The sequence below is a fragment of the Labrus mixtus genome, chromosome 12, assembly GCF_963584025.1.
Source record: "Labrus mixtus chromosome 12, fLabMix1.1, whole genome shotgun sequence".
Lineage (NCBI taxonomy): Eukaryota > Metazoa > Chordata > Actinopteri > Labriformes > Labridae > Labrus > Labrus mixtus.
In genome coordinates this window covers 5,013,260-5,028,702 of record NC_083623.1, presented here as the reverse complement: position 1 = coordinate 5,028,702, position 15,443 = coordinate 5,013,260, and the positions used below count along the sequence as shown (strand labels likewise).

At 40.4% G+C, this 15,443-nt stretch overlaps 1 protein-coding gene across 1 annotated transcript in view; it reads left to right on the top strand.

Annotated features, from left to right (window-relative positions):
* The window catches only part of man1a1 (mannosidase, alpha, class 1A, member 1), a 156,172-nt gene that overhangs the window by 113,872 nt on the left and 26,857 nt on the right, over window positions 1-15,443 (top strand). The window contains exon 5 of the mRNA XM_061051620.1: window positions 3,722-3,816. Within this exon, the coding sequence (XP_060907603.1) occupies window positions 3,722-3,816 (95 nt within the window). The remainder of the gene's footprint in view (window positions 1-3,721; window positions 3,817-15,443) is intronic.

The window sequence follows — 15,443 nt, the reverse complement described above, 5'->3', positions numbered from 1 at the left end:
CTGATGGCCTCGGACACAGGGTGTATTTAATTTATTTGTCTGTGTGTCCCTGCGAGTGATTTTATTCTTCCCCTCAGTGTGCTCCTGGCATTATTAAAGGCATTCATCACCGGGATCGGACGCCTTGTTACGACACATTCCTGCCCCCACAGCGCAGCCAGAAACACACACACACACACACACACACACACACACACACACACACACACACACACACACACTGTGAAGTAATCTGATGTCACCATAAGTCTTGGCTTGAAAATACTGAATCTTGTAGGTCCTTTGATGGAGAAAGAAGATGTTTTGTGTGTGTGTGTGTGTGTGTGTGTGTGTGTGTCTGGGTGCTGGATAGTACAACATCATTACACTCAATGTAATATTTCATGAGTTATATAGACACAGTAATCCACATTATGATGTTTTACAAGGAAGTGTGTTGACCTTTAGATCTGCCTGTTTTCCAGTTCCAATACAATCACCATTGTTTTATTACTTCCTATCAATGACATCATTTGTTTGTTAAAGTGTACAGGATTTTAATAAGCTAACATAAGATGAGATAATACTTTATTGATTTGAGCCCCAGAGGTGACATTTGGGGCGTTGCTGCAGCACAAAGACAAGTAGAAGTAGGTCATCCAAAAAATGAAAATCTGAACAGAATAAATAAATAAAGTAGGAGGTATACACAAGTGGAATATAAAGGGTGGGGGTGAACTATAAAAGGACAATGAAGACATTATGTGCAGTGAATATCAAGATAAAGTGACTAGTGATGCTTGTATATTAAAAGTTGCAACCTCTGGTGTTGAAAAATGGAGTGTTCACATTTCAAGTAAAGGGTTGATCTTAAACTTTAATTTGTTGCTTCTTGATTTTGTTTCTCTTAAATTTGCGTTGACAAAATGCTAACTCAGTTTTTGTCCTTATTTGTGACATTTATGACTACTACATAATGGATTTTAGATACGGTCTATGTAGGAAGTTAAGTTTAATGTAAATACAGTAAGGTGTGTATCAGGTGCAGAAATCCTTGTAAGAGTCTTGGCTGTTTTCAGTCTCATTCCCACATGTATTCTCATTCCTCATGTTACCTCATTTCTGTTACCCCTCCTCCCAGTCCACTCACACCGACCTTTTCATGCCTCTGACTTTTTGAAGGAAAAAGGTGTCGAGTCACCGTATTGTTGTGACAAGTAGCCTCCATCCTGCCTCTGTGTCTCTCACCCTGCTGAGTGTTAGCTGTCTTGGGAACAGACCTGCTAGCATTGCTGACATAGTTTATGACACTGTACCACCTCTATGAGTGTGTGCGTCAATATGAACTCCCATTACCACACGGATGAAATGAATGATGGATGGATGATTAAAAAAAGAGAGGACTGCATGAAGATGCCTGTAGTACTGTAGTTTTATATAAATGATCATCCTTTAAAACATATAGAGGGTGTGTCAAACATACTATTCCTGGGTTTAAAGAAAACATTTTCTGTTGCCATCACACTGACAGAAAACGAAACAAATACTAAAAAGATTCAAAGATAACTTTAACATTTTAACTCCAAAAACAATGGTATAATTCAATAAATGGCTTATACAAAAAAGGGTGAGCAAGAGAGAGAGAATGTATGCTTTCTAATGTGTACACCTGTTTATTCATACCCCGGGCAAGTTTACTAAAAGAGTAACTCAGAGCAGCTGTAGCTCTCCATTTTTACAGATAAAATGGCTCGTTTAATGTTGATAACAACAGATATTTAAAAAAACAGTCATGGCGTCATTCTCACTCCTGTCCATCGACAGCACAAACCTTAAGTTCAAGATCCTGAATCCTTGGCAGCCATGTCAAACCTTCCACCTCGTCTTGTGCCAAATCCTGTTCTACCCCCAGCCTCCTGACTCCAACCTGTGCCAGGAGCCCAATATGCAAGTACTTCACTTTCACAGCCAACAAAAATCAGACACCTAAGAGACACCGTGACCCTCCAGCGATAACGGCTAGAACGCTGTCCACTCAGATACGTTCTCATAAAAGCTTAGAAAAACAGGAAAATCTAATTCAAGGGCAAAAATAGGATTCTGAATCACATCAGAAACACCACAAATGTTACAGTTCAGGGTTGGATAACAAGATTTTTAGTCGGTAAGGGCTTTGATTACTGTTTATTACTTTATGAATAAGTAATAAATAGACTCGCAAACGTTACTTGACTAAAGACGTCAACAAGAAGTACCCCCGTGCTCATACCCACCCCTAATTCAGATAGACATGAATGCCTTTTTTAATGCTCCCCCATCTCCTCTCAGTAAAATCCAGCTCTTACATACATCATCCCCCATGAATGATCCCGTCCCCAGATCTTTGGTATATTTGCTCTTTTGCTCTCGATTCAGGTTTGAAATGCTTGTGGAATTATTTAAAGCAACAGCAAACTTCTCAACACACCATTTATTCCAAGAGGAAAAAGAGGCGAACATTGAACTTTTTTACTTCACAGAGAAAAAAAAAAGTGTTTCGACTGATGTCAGAACACCGAAATAGACACGGTGTGTTCTCGTGTTTACCAGCTCGGCCTGTGATTTTATTCTCAAAGGAGTGAGAAAAAGTCAAACATCAAACGTTGAGTGAGTCCAGCACTCTGCTGATCGACGTGTGACTCACTGCTCTTTAGGAGAAGTTTTGTATTTTACTTTTGAAGTTTGAGCTTTTTTTGTAGAGTGAAGAAAAAAAAAAGAGAGAAAGACGTATATATGTTACTGAACAGAGGTTTCTTTAAAGAGTCTGGGCAGAGAAGCAGGAATACTCACTGCTGGATGTTTGCGTCTGCATTGTTAAATTATTCTGCATGTTTGGCTTCCTCTTCTACCATTACTCATGCTCGATCACGTCATTTAATTCTTTCAGACTGTTTGCACTTTCGGTACTTCAACTTTATTTCAAATGTTTGAAATATTCTGTTTATGTGTGTGTGATGTTTTCATTTTAACTTTAGACTTAGGGCCTGACTGATATGGTATGCCATATGCGATAAAATCAGCCCATAAAATTGATATGTCAATGTCAGCAAATTGTATCAGCTTGCCGATCAATCAGTGCATCTGCTGCAATTATTCTTCTATGAATCTTAAATTAATTCTGAGAAAAATGATCAACAATCTTATTGATAACTGATTCATCGTTTGGGTCGCTTTAGAAGCAAAGATGCCAAAGATTTGATGTTCCAAAGTTTTAAATTTGAGAACTCCATGATTTATATTTTTCCATTTGATAGTGGGCTGAATATCGGGTTGTTTTTTTTTTCATTTGGTTACAATGAACCAAAAAGCTTCCAAACACTTCGCTTTGAAATTGTGGCCAATGCTGTCAAGAAATATTGATGAATCCCTGAGGGGGGAATTCAGGCCTAGAGAACAATTGTAGGATGAATTCAGAACTAAATGAGAGTTATGTATTTCTGTAACAGTCTCTATTCTATTTCTGTCTTTAGATTTAACAAGGTTCAAGTTCTCTGTTAGAGTTTGTTTACATGGTTATGATCACCAAACTGTTCTTGAGTTAACACTCTGATGTTGCTGCTGTCTTGTGCCACACAGAGTGATTTGATTTCCTTTGCTGGCTGCCGTGTCTTTCTTCAGGGCTGTTAAAGAGAAAGTGAAATCCTCTTTCAGCAAGGAGAAACATCTGGTAATAAGGTGCTGTCTCTCTTTCTGTCTCTCTCAGGTGTATCGTAGAAAGGCTGTGGAGCTCGGTGAAAAGCTGCTGCCAGCCTTCAAAACGCCCACCGGCATTCCCTGGGCTCTTCTTAACCTCAAGAGGTAAAACACACACACACACACACACACACACACACACACACGTTCTCTTAAAGCGGTCCACTCTGGTGGTATGGCAGCAGGTCTGTTTTCATGGTTTTGATACTTTAAAGAGCTCTTTGGTGTGAGGCCTGATGTAAGCCGGCTGGAACACAGGCTCTTTTTATTCCCCCCCTGTCTCTCTTACACACACTGAGCTTTTTCAGTTTTACATGACAGAGCCGACTCGTCACACAGATGCTGTTTTCTTCATCCACCATGACTACATGCCAGCGGCTGCCTCTCAAACTAAAAACTAACACTCAAAAAGACAAAAACCAAAAAGTTTCTGAGGTTAAAGGCCGCAGTCAGCTTTTCTTAACACACTGCGTCACAGTGACGGGGGGGCGCCTCTGGGACTGAAGCAGCAGTACCACACGCGTCATGTGTAGAACCGAGATGTAAAGCAAGTTTGTTTGTTTGGACACAAATCCTCCAACACTGATGTGTAGAAAACAATTCAGCCTGGTTGAACATGTATATGTCTTGAATTTCTTGCAAAAAAGCTGAAGCGGCTATGTGTGATGGAAACAAATGTTTGGATCCAGTGAGAGAAAAAGGAAATCAAAGGGAGACTACTGCTTTAGCTCCAAATTCCCTTATTAAATGATGTCATTTATCACCTCTTTATTCACATTCATTAAGGTATTTTAATTAACTGATACATATTGAGAAACCAATGAGGAAATGAGTCGCAAAGCCTGACTGATATTGGATTATTGAAAGCAACATTAGAGGAGTGGAAGGATTACTGATAAGGATGCAGATGTTGGGAAACAGACAGATTCTGCACCAATATGAAAATGCAGAGCTTCTCAGAGAGCTGCTTTCTCAAACAACTAACTAAAATACTGAATATGAAACATTGTTTGGTATTAGTCTACCAAGCTGTCAGGCTCTGCTTCGGGCTCTGCAGACAGTGCACTGCAGAGAGTACTTAAAGTCACAGTATGTAGATCCCGCCACCAGGGGGCTCTCAATCAATACAATCATGGAAGTTCTCTCTGCTTCCAACGCCCCCGAAGGGTTTTGAACCCCTGAATTGAGAGAAAAGGACATTAGTTAAAGTCAGAAAAAGAGATGAGGGAGTGTGGGACGACATGCGGTACATGACGAGGAGGATTATAGTTGAGCTTGGAGCCAACGCTTCCAGTGCATCATAACCTCTGTCCATGGGCGCACTCATAGAGCTAAACCAGCACCCTCTTTCTAAAGTCTAGTGTTCTGTATTTAGTGACACACATGCACCCAAATCTGATTTAGATATTTCTTTAAAAGATACATATTGCTCAAAAAAAAAAGGAAAAAGGCTCCAATAATTAACTTAGTAAGAAATACATGCTCACTTAAACGACTTCAAGAAGAGCTGAAGGCCTTTCATTGACTTTTCATATCTGTAGTTTGTTGCTGGGTAACTCACAACATGTAACACGATACATGGACTGTTACAACGATAATACCACAATACAGTGATTCTGCAATGTATAATATGTGGCAAGACAATCATACGGTGATGCATCACAATGTCTGATTAACTGATGAATACAAAAGGCCTCTTCTTTTATCCCACTGTCTTTTACTTAGGGTTATGACCTTCTGTTCATGTTACCCTCATTCATGTCATAAGCGTCTCTGAGGAGTCAAGACGTGGTGACCAGGTTGAGAGAGTTTTTTTTTTTTTGCTAAATAAAATATCCATATTTGGCACCAGCGATACGGCGTATTGCACGACTCAGGCGACAAAATCTTGCCGTATCAAAATCAATTTTCTCCCACAAAAGATCTCCCACTGATGTCTTTCAATTTCCTGTTTGGAATCAGGAATCTTCTGTGCGCTTTAACAATGAGGCCGACCTTAACGGAGAAAAAACACCTAATGTTATTAAAAGTCCAACACAGGATAGTATCTTTGTGAGAGACCTCAAAAGAGGGTCTTCCATCGTTGCACTCCAGCTCCTCTGTCAGTCACAAGCCATGAAAGAAAGGAGCTCTTTTTTTTTTTTATCCTCCATTTTCTTTTCTTCATCTCTCTTTCCCCCGGAGAGCGACTCCACACTCTGCTGTTTGTCAGACGTTAATTAAAAGGCAGGTTGTCCTGACGATAAACGCGCTGTGACAAATTAATTTTCTTTCTGTCTCTATGGGTGAACGGACTTTGCACCCTGCCGTCCTTCTCCCTGGGGTGAGTTACACCCCTGGGAGAGACCGTGTGCGTGAGAGTGTGTGTGTGTGTTTATGCACTCACTCATGTATGTGTGTGTGTGCGCGCTTGCATGATCCCCCAGAGGCCTGAACAGATTGGTTGTGATGATGACTTTACCTGCATGAGTGAGCTATGATAGCTTGGAATCACACACACACACACACACACACACACACACACACACACACACACACAGAGTAGCTTATGCACCACTGAGCAAGAAACTTTTAACTCCTACTTCCAGCTAAATGTTTCCTTTCTGTATGTGACATGTTCACATATAAAACAAGACAAGAGACAACAAAAGAAGGAGAGTTTTGTATCTCACCCGTTCATTTGCTGAGATGCTTTTCGGTTCCACCGACTAGTTCCTGGAAATGACTTAGTGGAAATGTCCACTCGCTGCGCTTTTGCTTAAATCGGAGGTTACTCTTGCATCAGTGCACATGTATGGTGTTTACAGTACAGCTGACTGGCACAATCACTTCAAAGTTTCATGAAAGAGAGCAGTGATACGGAAAAATGCAAATCAGCGCAGTCGAACATGACTAAGGACGGGATGACACTGCAAGGTTTTTTGTGTTCAAGGTGGTACTCTTAGTGTAGAATAAAACTACATTACTGTATTCACATTCTGGGTGATTTCTCATTACTCTCGCTTTGGATAGTGCCTCTGAGGAGTCTCTGTTTAAAGGGTCATATAGCCTCAACACTACACCCTCCCCCTTCTCCTCCAATAAGGATGGGGACTCTCTACCCCTAGACGTGATCGTGCAAAGTGTAGAGATGGGACTAAGGGCGCACTCACACTAAGCAATCTGTACTGTGCCCAAGCATGCTTCACCCTCAAAGTCCAGTTCATTTGACTAGTGGGAGTGCTCGATCCGTGCTCAAGTATGGTACACTTCCTTGGCCCTGGCACGCTTGGATGAGGTGTGCTTTGGCACGGTACAGTTCATGCAAGAGTACAAGCATGGGCACACAGCGGGGACAGCCTTCATTATCGAGAAATCCTGGAGGGTTCTGGCTGTATCTGACTAAAATAACTCCAAATAAGCCATGCATCACTTTTATTTGCTTTATTTTTTATTCTCGAGTCCACCTCTCTGCTAAACTAAGCACTGGTAAACTTCATAATTACCTAAAGCCATGGCATGTGTTGTATTACGGCATAATGTACAAGAGGTAACCATGCTCAGGCCCGGTTAGTCCTGGAGCAGTGTGAGTGCAGGTCAGCGGGGGAACGGGGCAATCGTGCTTAAGAGCGGTACGGGACAACTTTACATAGTGTGAAAGCGCCCTAAGTGGTAGGAAGATACTCCAGACCCAGTTGGTCCTCCACAAACATGTTCTCCCTGCAGCCCTCTGCGGTATTTGTGAATGATCTCTTTAGATTTTAGAATTTTAAAAAAAGATGCCCGACCTGTTTTGAGGTTTCCCTGCCACTTCACATTTTAATTATAGTGAAGAAGAGTGACAAAAACTGAATCAAAAACCTCATAACTGGGTTGGTTGAGAACATCAGTGATGTACTTCTGCTGTTAGACTGCATACATAACCTTGACCCAGATTGAGGCAGAATAAATCAGTACAAAACACTCAGACACACTTGCAAATGAGGCCCAATTATCGTCCCTCCCTCCAACCCCATTTCTCCCCTCTCATTCCCTTTCCTTTTTTTTTTTTCTTTCTTCTCCTTCATTTTTAAAAACCTTTTCTTTTCTCCGCTCCTCTGTATTCCCTCTCCGTCCTCGCTCAGTCCATCTATCTTGCCTGAAGTGACCCAGTATCTAAATTCTGTTTCAGGACATGGTATTGTAGGTCCAATACCCTCCGTGGCCTTGTTCTCTTTATTCCCTCTCTGCAGTTCTTTCACGACTATACCCTGTAGCTATCTGAAAAAGCCCAAAAGGGGCCGCGAGAAACAAGGCCAGCTTTAAACTGTTATTTCTCATACACAGAGAAAAACCTTGTTTGCTCAAATGTTCTTTGATCATTACAGAGAACCAGATCCAACAATATCCGCCTGAGCTGCTTTTTCTACGGGAGCAGTGGGTTTGCAGCTGGTAAAGACACATTAATATGAGAACCAGTTTAAATAGGAGCTTTCTTTTTTTGTCCAATTTTTTGGGACGATAACTTTGTTCATCATCATTAAAGAGATCTTAACCTGCATCGACCTGCTCCTTCAATGGCCCAATGTATGTGTGTTTTTATGAGCCGTAATGTGGACTCATGGACCCTGTTCCAAAGGTCTGTTGTATTTTATTAGTTAGAACCAATCTAGGTCACTCTAAGAGACACACACAGTTACAACTAGGGATGTGCATGTTAGTCGACTAAACTGTGAAATGACATCGCCCAAGATAGTCAGCACCAGAATTACTAGTCCGTTAAACAAATTATTAATATTTCCGCCCTCGATGCCGGTCAAATGTTGTGCTCAAACTGTAACGCAGCCACCTGCCACTAGATGGGGCTGTAGCCGTAGACTTACTGTAGCTTCAGTTAATGCACCTGCTCTCCCTGCTCTAATACCTGGATGTAAACAAGCACAGTGAGAGGATAGCAGGACACTGTTCTTTTACATTTTCTTTGTGAAATTCCTTTGTTTAAAGGCAAATAATGAGCCTACAGAGCTATTTAAAACAGATGTAACGGTCACTGCCCAGGACAGCTTAAGCTCTGCAAGATAATGTTTGTAATCTGCCACCTGTAGGTCCACAGGAGAAGCTTTCTGAAACTGAGGTTGTGGGCGCTGCCTGCATTTTAAAAAAGCTGTGAGTGGACACAGACCCTTATCTGCTCTGATTCTACTTGAAAGGACATCAACTCGGCATGTCATGTATTGAAAATGTCTCTCAATTTCCCAAGTTCTTGTTCCTGCTTTCGGGGATGTTCACATGAGTCTTCCCAGTCTTTCTTTACAAACTTTTTCTGGATATTCTGACACCTCATGAATGCTGGCTAGATTTACTTCACTGGTGGATGTGGTTTGGTGTGTTTAGAAATGTCCAGTCCTGGTGACCTGACTCCACAGTGATGTCATAGGTTGTTAGAGTGCACCTTTACCGTGACGCCCCAAGGTGAAAGTTAAATAAAACACTGTCAGCACAAGAACTGCAAGTTATTCTTAAAGATATTATAAGAACCCAGTTCTGCAAATACTTCCCAATATCTTTACCCCTTTATTTGAATTTTATAATTTTCTGTGGCAATCGTGTGAATTGGATTCTTATTACAAGAGTTCACACTGATGAATCTGATTTATGTCAAAAGAGAGTTCTCATAAATCCATGCATTAATGAGTCCAACTGATGAAGAGCACCCAGAAGAAAAAGACCAGCAATAAACCAGGATGAAACAACATATAGCATGTTTGTTGAAGCTCCCTGAATAAATCATGATATCATTTCAAATAAAAGCTTTGTAGAATTATTCATCTGGCTGATCAGTTGGACATTTTGTCTTGATGTTCTCTCCATTAATCTTCAAGAGACACTTGAAACAGCCTCAACGTGGCCGCTACGAGATCTTATAAATCAGAGGTTACAGCCCCTCATAAAGGATCAGAGAACGGCTCATGGACTCCTAGATCCCCCTCCACTTTCCTCCCTTTCCCTCCTCCTCCTCCCCTCTCTCTCTCCCTTTCGTTCTGCCCGTACATAAACCCATTGATTGCCACTAACTGAGCGGAAAATGCTGCTCAGATCCGATTGATTTGCTAGATTGATCTGTCACGGACTCTAGCCTCACCAGAGGAAACGTGGACTGACAGAGGAACATTTTCCACCAATTTTGCTTGAATAAAGGCAAAGAAAAGCATGGTTAAAATGTCTCATCTGGTAAAATATTCAGACGATGACAACTTTGGCAGAGAAGTAAATTATTGGAGGGCTTAGCAGAAGTGTCACTTTATGAATGAGTTAGAACATTTTGATTCCACTGGATGCTTTCAAGAAGAAGTCACACAATCGATCCCTTAATCATTAATGCAAGAATAAATAGAAACACTTTCCTCCAGTATACCGCCTGTACATGTGTTGCTGTCTTAAGCTGCTTTGCTTTAGCAGAAGACCCTGAAGCAGCACTTTACCAACCAAAGACTACCCCAACTTCCTCTGACACTTTCTTTCCCCCTCACTTTGCAAACACACACACACACCCATGCACACATGCACACTAGTTACCCAGTCGTTATCAGCGTTTGCCAGCATGTCCCATAGCTCTTCTATTAACACTCAGGCTGATAAAACTCTTGCAAATCACTCCCAGTGCACCACAAACTGACTGGCCTTAATGGGAAGAGGCATTGTGGGAGTGTGTCAGAGTTTAGGTTAGACTTTCTTTTTTTATATGGCCAATTTGTCTGTTAACATCCCAGAGTCCCAGCCATGTAGAACAACTATAGGGGGAAAAAAATGCTTTGCATAGCCATATACTGTATCCCTAATAACCCACGTTTAACAGCTATAAAACACAAAAAAACTGTTGTTAATTTATTATCATGCAAGAATAAATTGTCTTAAAAAATAATCCCAACACAATTTAATGAACCATGAAAAAAAAACAGACTAAGATTTTTGTTTTGTTGTCACATCAAAAAACATTATACAGCAGACGGGGAAAAGCCCACCCCCAGTAGACAGCAAATAACTTGAAAATTTAAATCCAAAACATTGTAGAGAGCTGTCTCCCCCCGCCCCCTCCTCTCTAGAGTCGAGGCGCACACAGGTTGCCATGTCGAGGACACTGAAGCTTCAGTGTTTAGCCAGCTCTGCATCGGTCTGTAAACCTTTCCTATCCTAGTTTTAACAAGATTCTGCTCGTGGAGCTTATCAGAAACATGCAGAGGCTTTTTAGGTCGGGTACAATCACTTCTATCTGAACCAGTTCTCTTGCCCCCTTCCATTACTGCAACACCTGATGGTTTCCCAAACTTAGAAGGAGGACATACTGGCTGCTGCATTGTTGTCAGAGAAGCCAGCACTTCAACATAGCATGTTTCCTTAATGTCTGATCATATAGTAAGGTCACTTTATGATTCAGTTCAGTAGATATCTTAGGTATTGCTCCTTTAAGACTCAGTCCTTTTTACTAGCCTGGTGTAGCTGCATGTTTTGACAACTCAAATACAATAGAGGCCCCAATGCATGTAGTGTTAAAATAGTTTGAAGATCAAAGATAAGGAGAAAAGACAGCAAGACAAAAATCAAAGGTGAACTTCAACTTCAGTCCAAGAATCACAGAAAAATGTTAGTATGCATACCAGTGTGAGAAAGACTGTTAAAGATCAGCTGGGGATTCATAAGTACGTCTACAGAATGTTACTGCTTCTCAGAGTCTCCTGGATGATGATCTGGATAAAGACTAAAACTATTTAAACCTCGGTGAGTGGCAGGAGAGAAGGGGAGGAATCTGCTGCTTGTGTTGGCTGTAGAAATGGAAATAAATGTTAAAATGATAAAAACCAACCTTTTCCATCCGTACTTTTTATGCAGCCTATGCTTTAAACAACTGCAGGCCGTCACAGCCCTCATTAGTGGTTATATAACCAGGAGTCTCTTCCCCCCCACAGTGCAGCAGGTTTACATAGATGGGCTGTCTTACGGTATCCTAATTTGGTAAACAACTAAATATTATTTCTGGTGTAAATTTGTAGGCAGATTGTCTTTTCGATATTTACTGTGCATGAGTTTAGTTTGAAAATAATTACAGGCCTTGTATTGACACCTTTCCAGAATGATGGCAGGGGGATTTCACAAACTGAAGTAAACAAAAGCCTGTATTATTATTTAAAATGACACGGTACGTAGACGTTTCATTTGCTTCAACACAACTCGTGGACATGATGAGCAGTTTGTGCTCAGAGTTCGTCAGCCAGAAAGACCTGCCAAGTTTCTTTCCAGATGTACACTGTTATAGCAACACTGTTTTGACAGGTCCACACATATTCAATGGTCTTGTACTGCTACTCCTTGTTGCTTTTTGGGCTAATACATCTGACAATAGCCTTTATGCAACAGATAAATTACCACTAGGAAATATATGTGGGCGATATTACGGCCCTTAATGATTTCTTTCAGTACACTTTTGCAACTTTTTGCATATTGTTTTTCCTAGGTAATGGCAGGGTAACACTTCACTGCTTTAAGGCACCTTTTTACCAACAAATAAAAGTCTGGCATTCAGAGTATCCAGACATTTTTCTTTTCATAGCAAACACACAAATTCAAACACTCAGTGCAGCTCTCCTTCGCTCTAACCCGAGGCAGTGGAAGGCAGCCATGATTTAAGGCCTCTAATTAAGCTGCTAACTGTGAATCTATTGCAATTCACATTTGCTCTGCACCCTGAGGAGGAGAAGCACAATAGATTTTAAGACAAGAGAGGAAGAGAAATTGAGGGAGAAAAAGCAAGAGGAAAACTTGAGGTCATGGCATGGATGAGTGGGGCAATGAAAAGGAACAAAATGGGCGAAAATGTTGGCTTCATCCAAGGACTGAGTACAAATAAATTGGAGGAGTGCTTTCTAACATGATACTAGAGGAGCATGAAGGGGCATTTCCTGCTTTGACACACTTATTTATGGAGATGAAAAGCCGCTTCTGTTTTCTCCAAGTTACCGCTTGGCACCACAGAATTAAAATCACAGTTGTTGGACTGGAGAATGGACTGGAGGGCATAAAATGAGCAGGGCTTGGATTTGTCATTTCACAGCTGGCCAGGAAATGGCTGCGGATGTGGGAGGTTGAATAATGAAAAGATTGGACACCCCCGAAAGGACAAACAAGATAGACAGAACTTCAATAGGACTGCAATATGTCCTCCAATGCAGACTCTCATAATTCACAATCTGTAATGGCCTACTTTTTTCTAGGTCGAGGATTTGGAAGCATTTTTTTGTTGCATGGACCCCTTCAACTTTTGGTTTTCTTGTTTCCATGATAAACATCATTGCTGCACAAAGTAATAGAGGTTATCTAGATTGACATACCAACCAAGGCTGAAGAAATACAACATTTTCCCGTCTACCTTTCTCAACAGAAGTTTGGTCAATGATCTTAAATTGCCAGTTAGATCTGACTTGGATCGTTTAAATTTAAAATTTAAAGTCATCATTGGAAACTGTAACTGACAAATAATGTGACCTCGTAGTGTCTATGATCTTTATGGAGATATTCCCATTATGCCCAGTTGTTACGGTATTGTCCCTAAAGTAATGGACTGTAGTAACTCCATCTCTAAAACACAGTACAGGTCAGCATCAACTCCCCTCTACGACCCAGGTTCCTTGGCCATCTGAAAACCTTTCAACCTTTCAAACCCGAACACTATTGGTTAGTTGTTTCCATATGGTAATCTACTGATCATGATTGGATCATGGACCTTCACCTTCTCCCAATTAGCCAGTGATTATCCCGGTTGTACTCTAGCAGGCCTACATTGTAACTTTAGTGGCTCAAACTGAAAACCGACAACCATACATTTTACAGCAGCACTCCTGTTCTTTGGCTGTTTCCATATCCTGTAGCAAGACGGACCAGTATGACTATGCAAACCAATGGCATTGTAATATTCATATGTCCATAATAAACCCATAAACATGGAAAGTTCTAATTTCAAATTGGTACCAAATATCCTCTTGAACTTGTGTTACTTAATCAAAAAGATCTAGTGTCTTAGATCTATGAGCATGTTTTATTATTAGCCAAACAATCTGCATCTTATCGATCCTGTCAGAGGTAGATGATCCTGGTTTACCTCCTAGTTTATAATAAATGTCCAATGATACACTGGTCTAAACTGAAAAAAAAACTCTCTAAAGTTTGCTTATACTGGGTCACTGTTACATTTATTTTTACATAAATAATAAATAACACAAATAAAGACATTCCCCTGATTATTTCTACTGTTTGGTTTAAAGAAAGCCTCATTAATGGAACATTTCACCAAAAATTGTGGTACCTCTATGCCTCTCGTTTGTGGCTTTAATTTAACAAAATGAGACATTTTATTCAGCCGGCCTTTAGTATGAGTCTTTATACTCCGGGCTGCTGTGAAAATGAAGCCAACTGAGAATCAGTCAAAGAAAGAAACTCATTAGTAGATATCATTGCTTTATTGTAGAAAGTTAATGCCTTGTGTCTGATGTCTTTTTTAAAAGATGTGCTCAAATCGTTGCCACCTGTAGAGAACATTTTAAGACATTGCAGTATAGTTTGAAGTTCAATGAGAGTTCATGAACCAAACAGTGGATTTATAAAGTTTTATTATATCCCATGTGAGGAAAGGGGACGATGAGCAGGCTGGTTAATAACTGTGCTCTGGAAACTGGGCCAGCGGGACATCTGCATCAGTAGTCAAACACAACAGTGGACTCCCGTCAGATGGACTAATACAGTTGTACTGATCTGTGCGGCAGTGGATGAGTGCCAGTTTGGAAATCCCAGAACAGGAAGAGGAGAGGAACAACAATGAGTTTCCATCAGAAAACAGCCATGTGGTTCATTTCACCCTAATTGGAGCAGCGGCAGCTCCCTGACCCGATGATTTAATTTGGTTTACAATCATGAATTATTAATCATGGTTTATTTCAATCACAGCTCAGTCAGTGTGAGATTTAATGAGAGGAGAAACATTAAGGGCGCCAGTCTAATTGGAGGATTTTCTCACAAAATAACCATTTTCATTGTTTTCCCAGCTGAAATCACTACTGTACCTACACATGTACACTAGCAAAGACATAAGATGTGCAGCTTTTTACAGACGCCTGAGTAGATGCCAAAATACAGCTCCTCACTGTAAAGCCATTTATTATCCAAGACAAAGTAAAACTGGTGCAACTAACACCTTACTTTTTAGAATTGTAAAAGGTTTTATTGCTTATGAATTCAACATACTTTAACATGTTATTTATTAAAGCTGGGTATTATCCACAACCTCACCATTCAATTTGATTCTTTGGATCATGATTCGTTTAGGTTTCGATATTGATCAATATGCTTCCATATCGATTTTATTAATACATACAGATGACAGAAATACCCAGATAACAAATCACAGTACCTTCTGATATTTGTTGAATTATAATTTGTGCATTATTTGTATAGGTTTACAACAAACTGACTCAAAAATGTATTTTATTGTTGCATTATCTTTTAAAAAACGAAGAATAAAACATTAAAGTATGCAGAGGTACAGCGGCACCCACAGCGCCCCCACAGGAGTGGTGCGTAATTACAACGGAAATAATGGATCTCAGGATTTCCTTGAATCGATATTGAATTGTGAAAAAAATAATTGCAATGCATTGATGATTAAATATTTTTAACCAGGCCTATTATTATTTATGGTTAAATATATCTGAAAAGTGCAATTCTGTTGA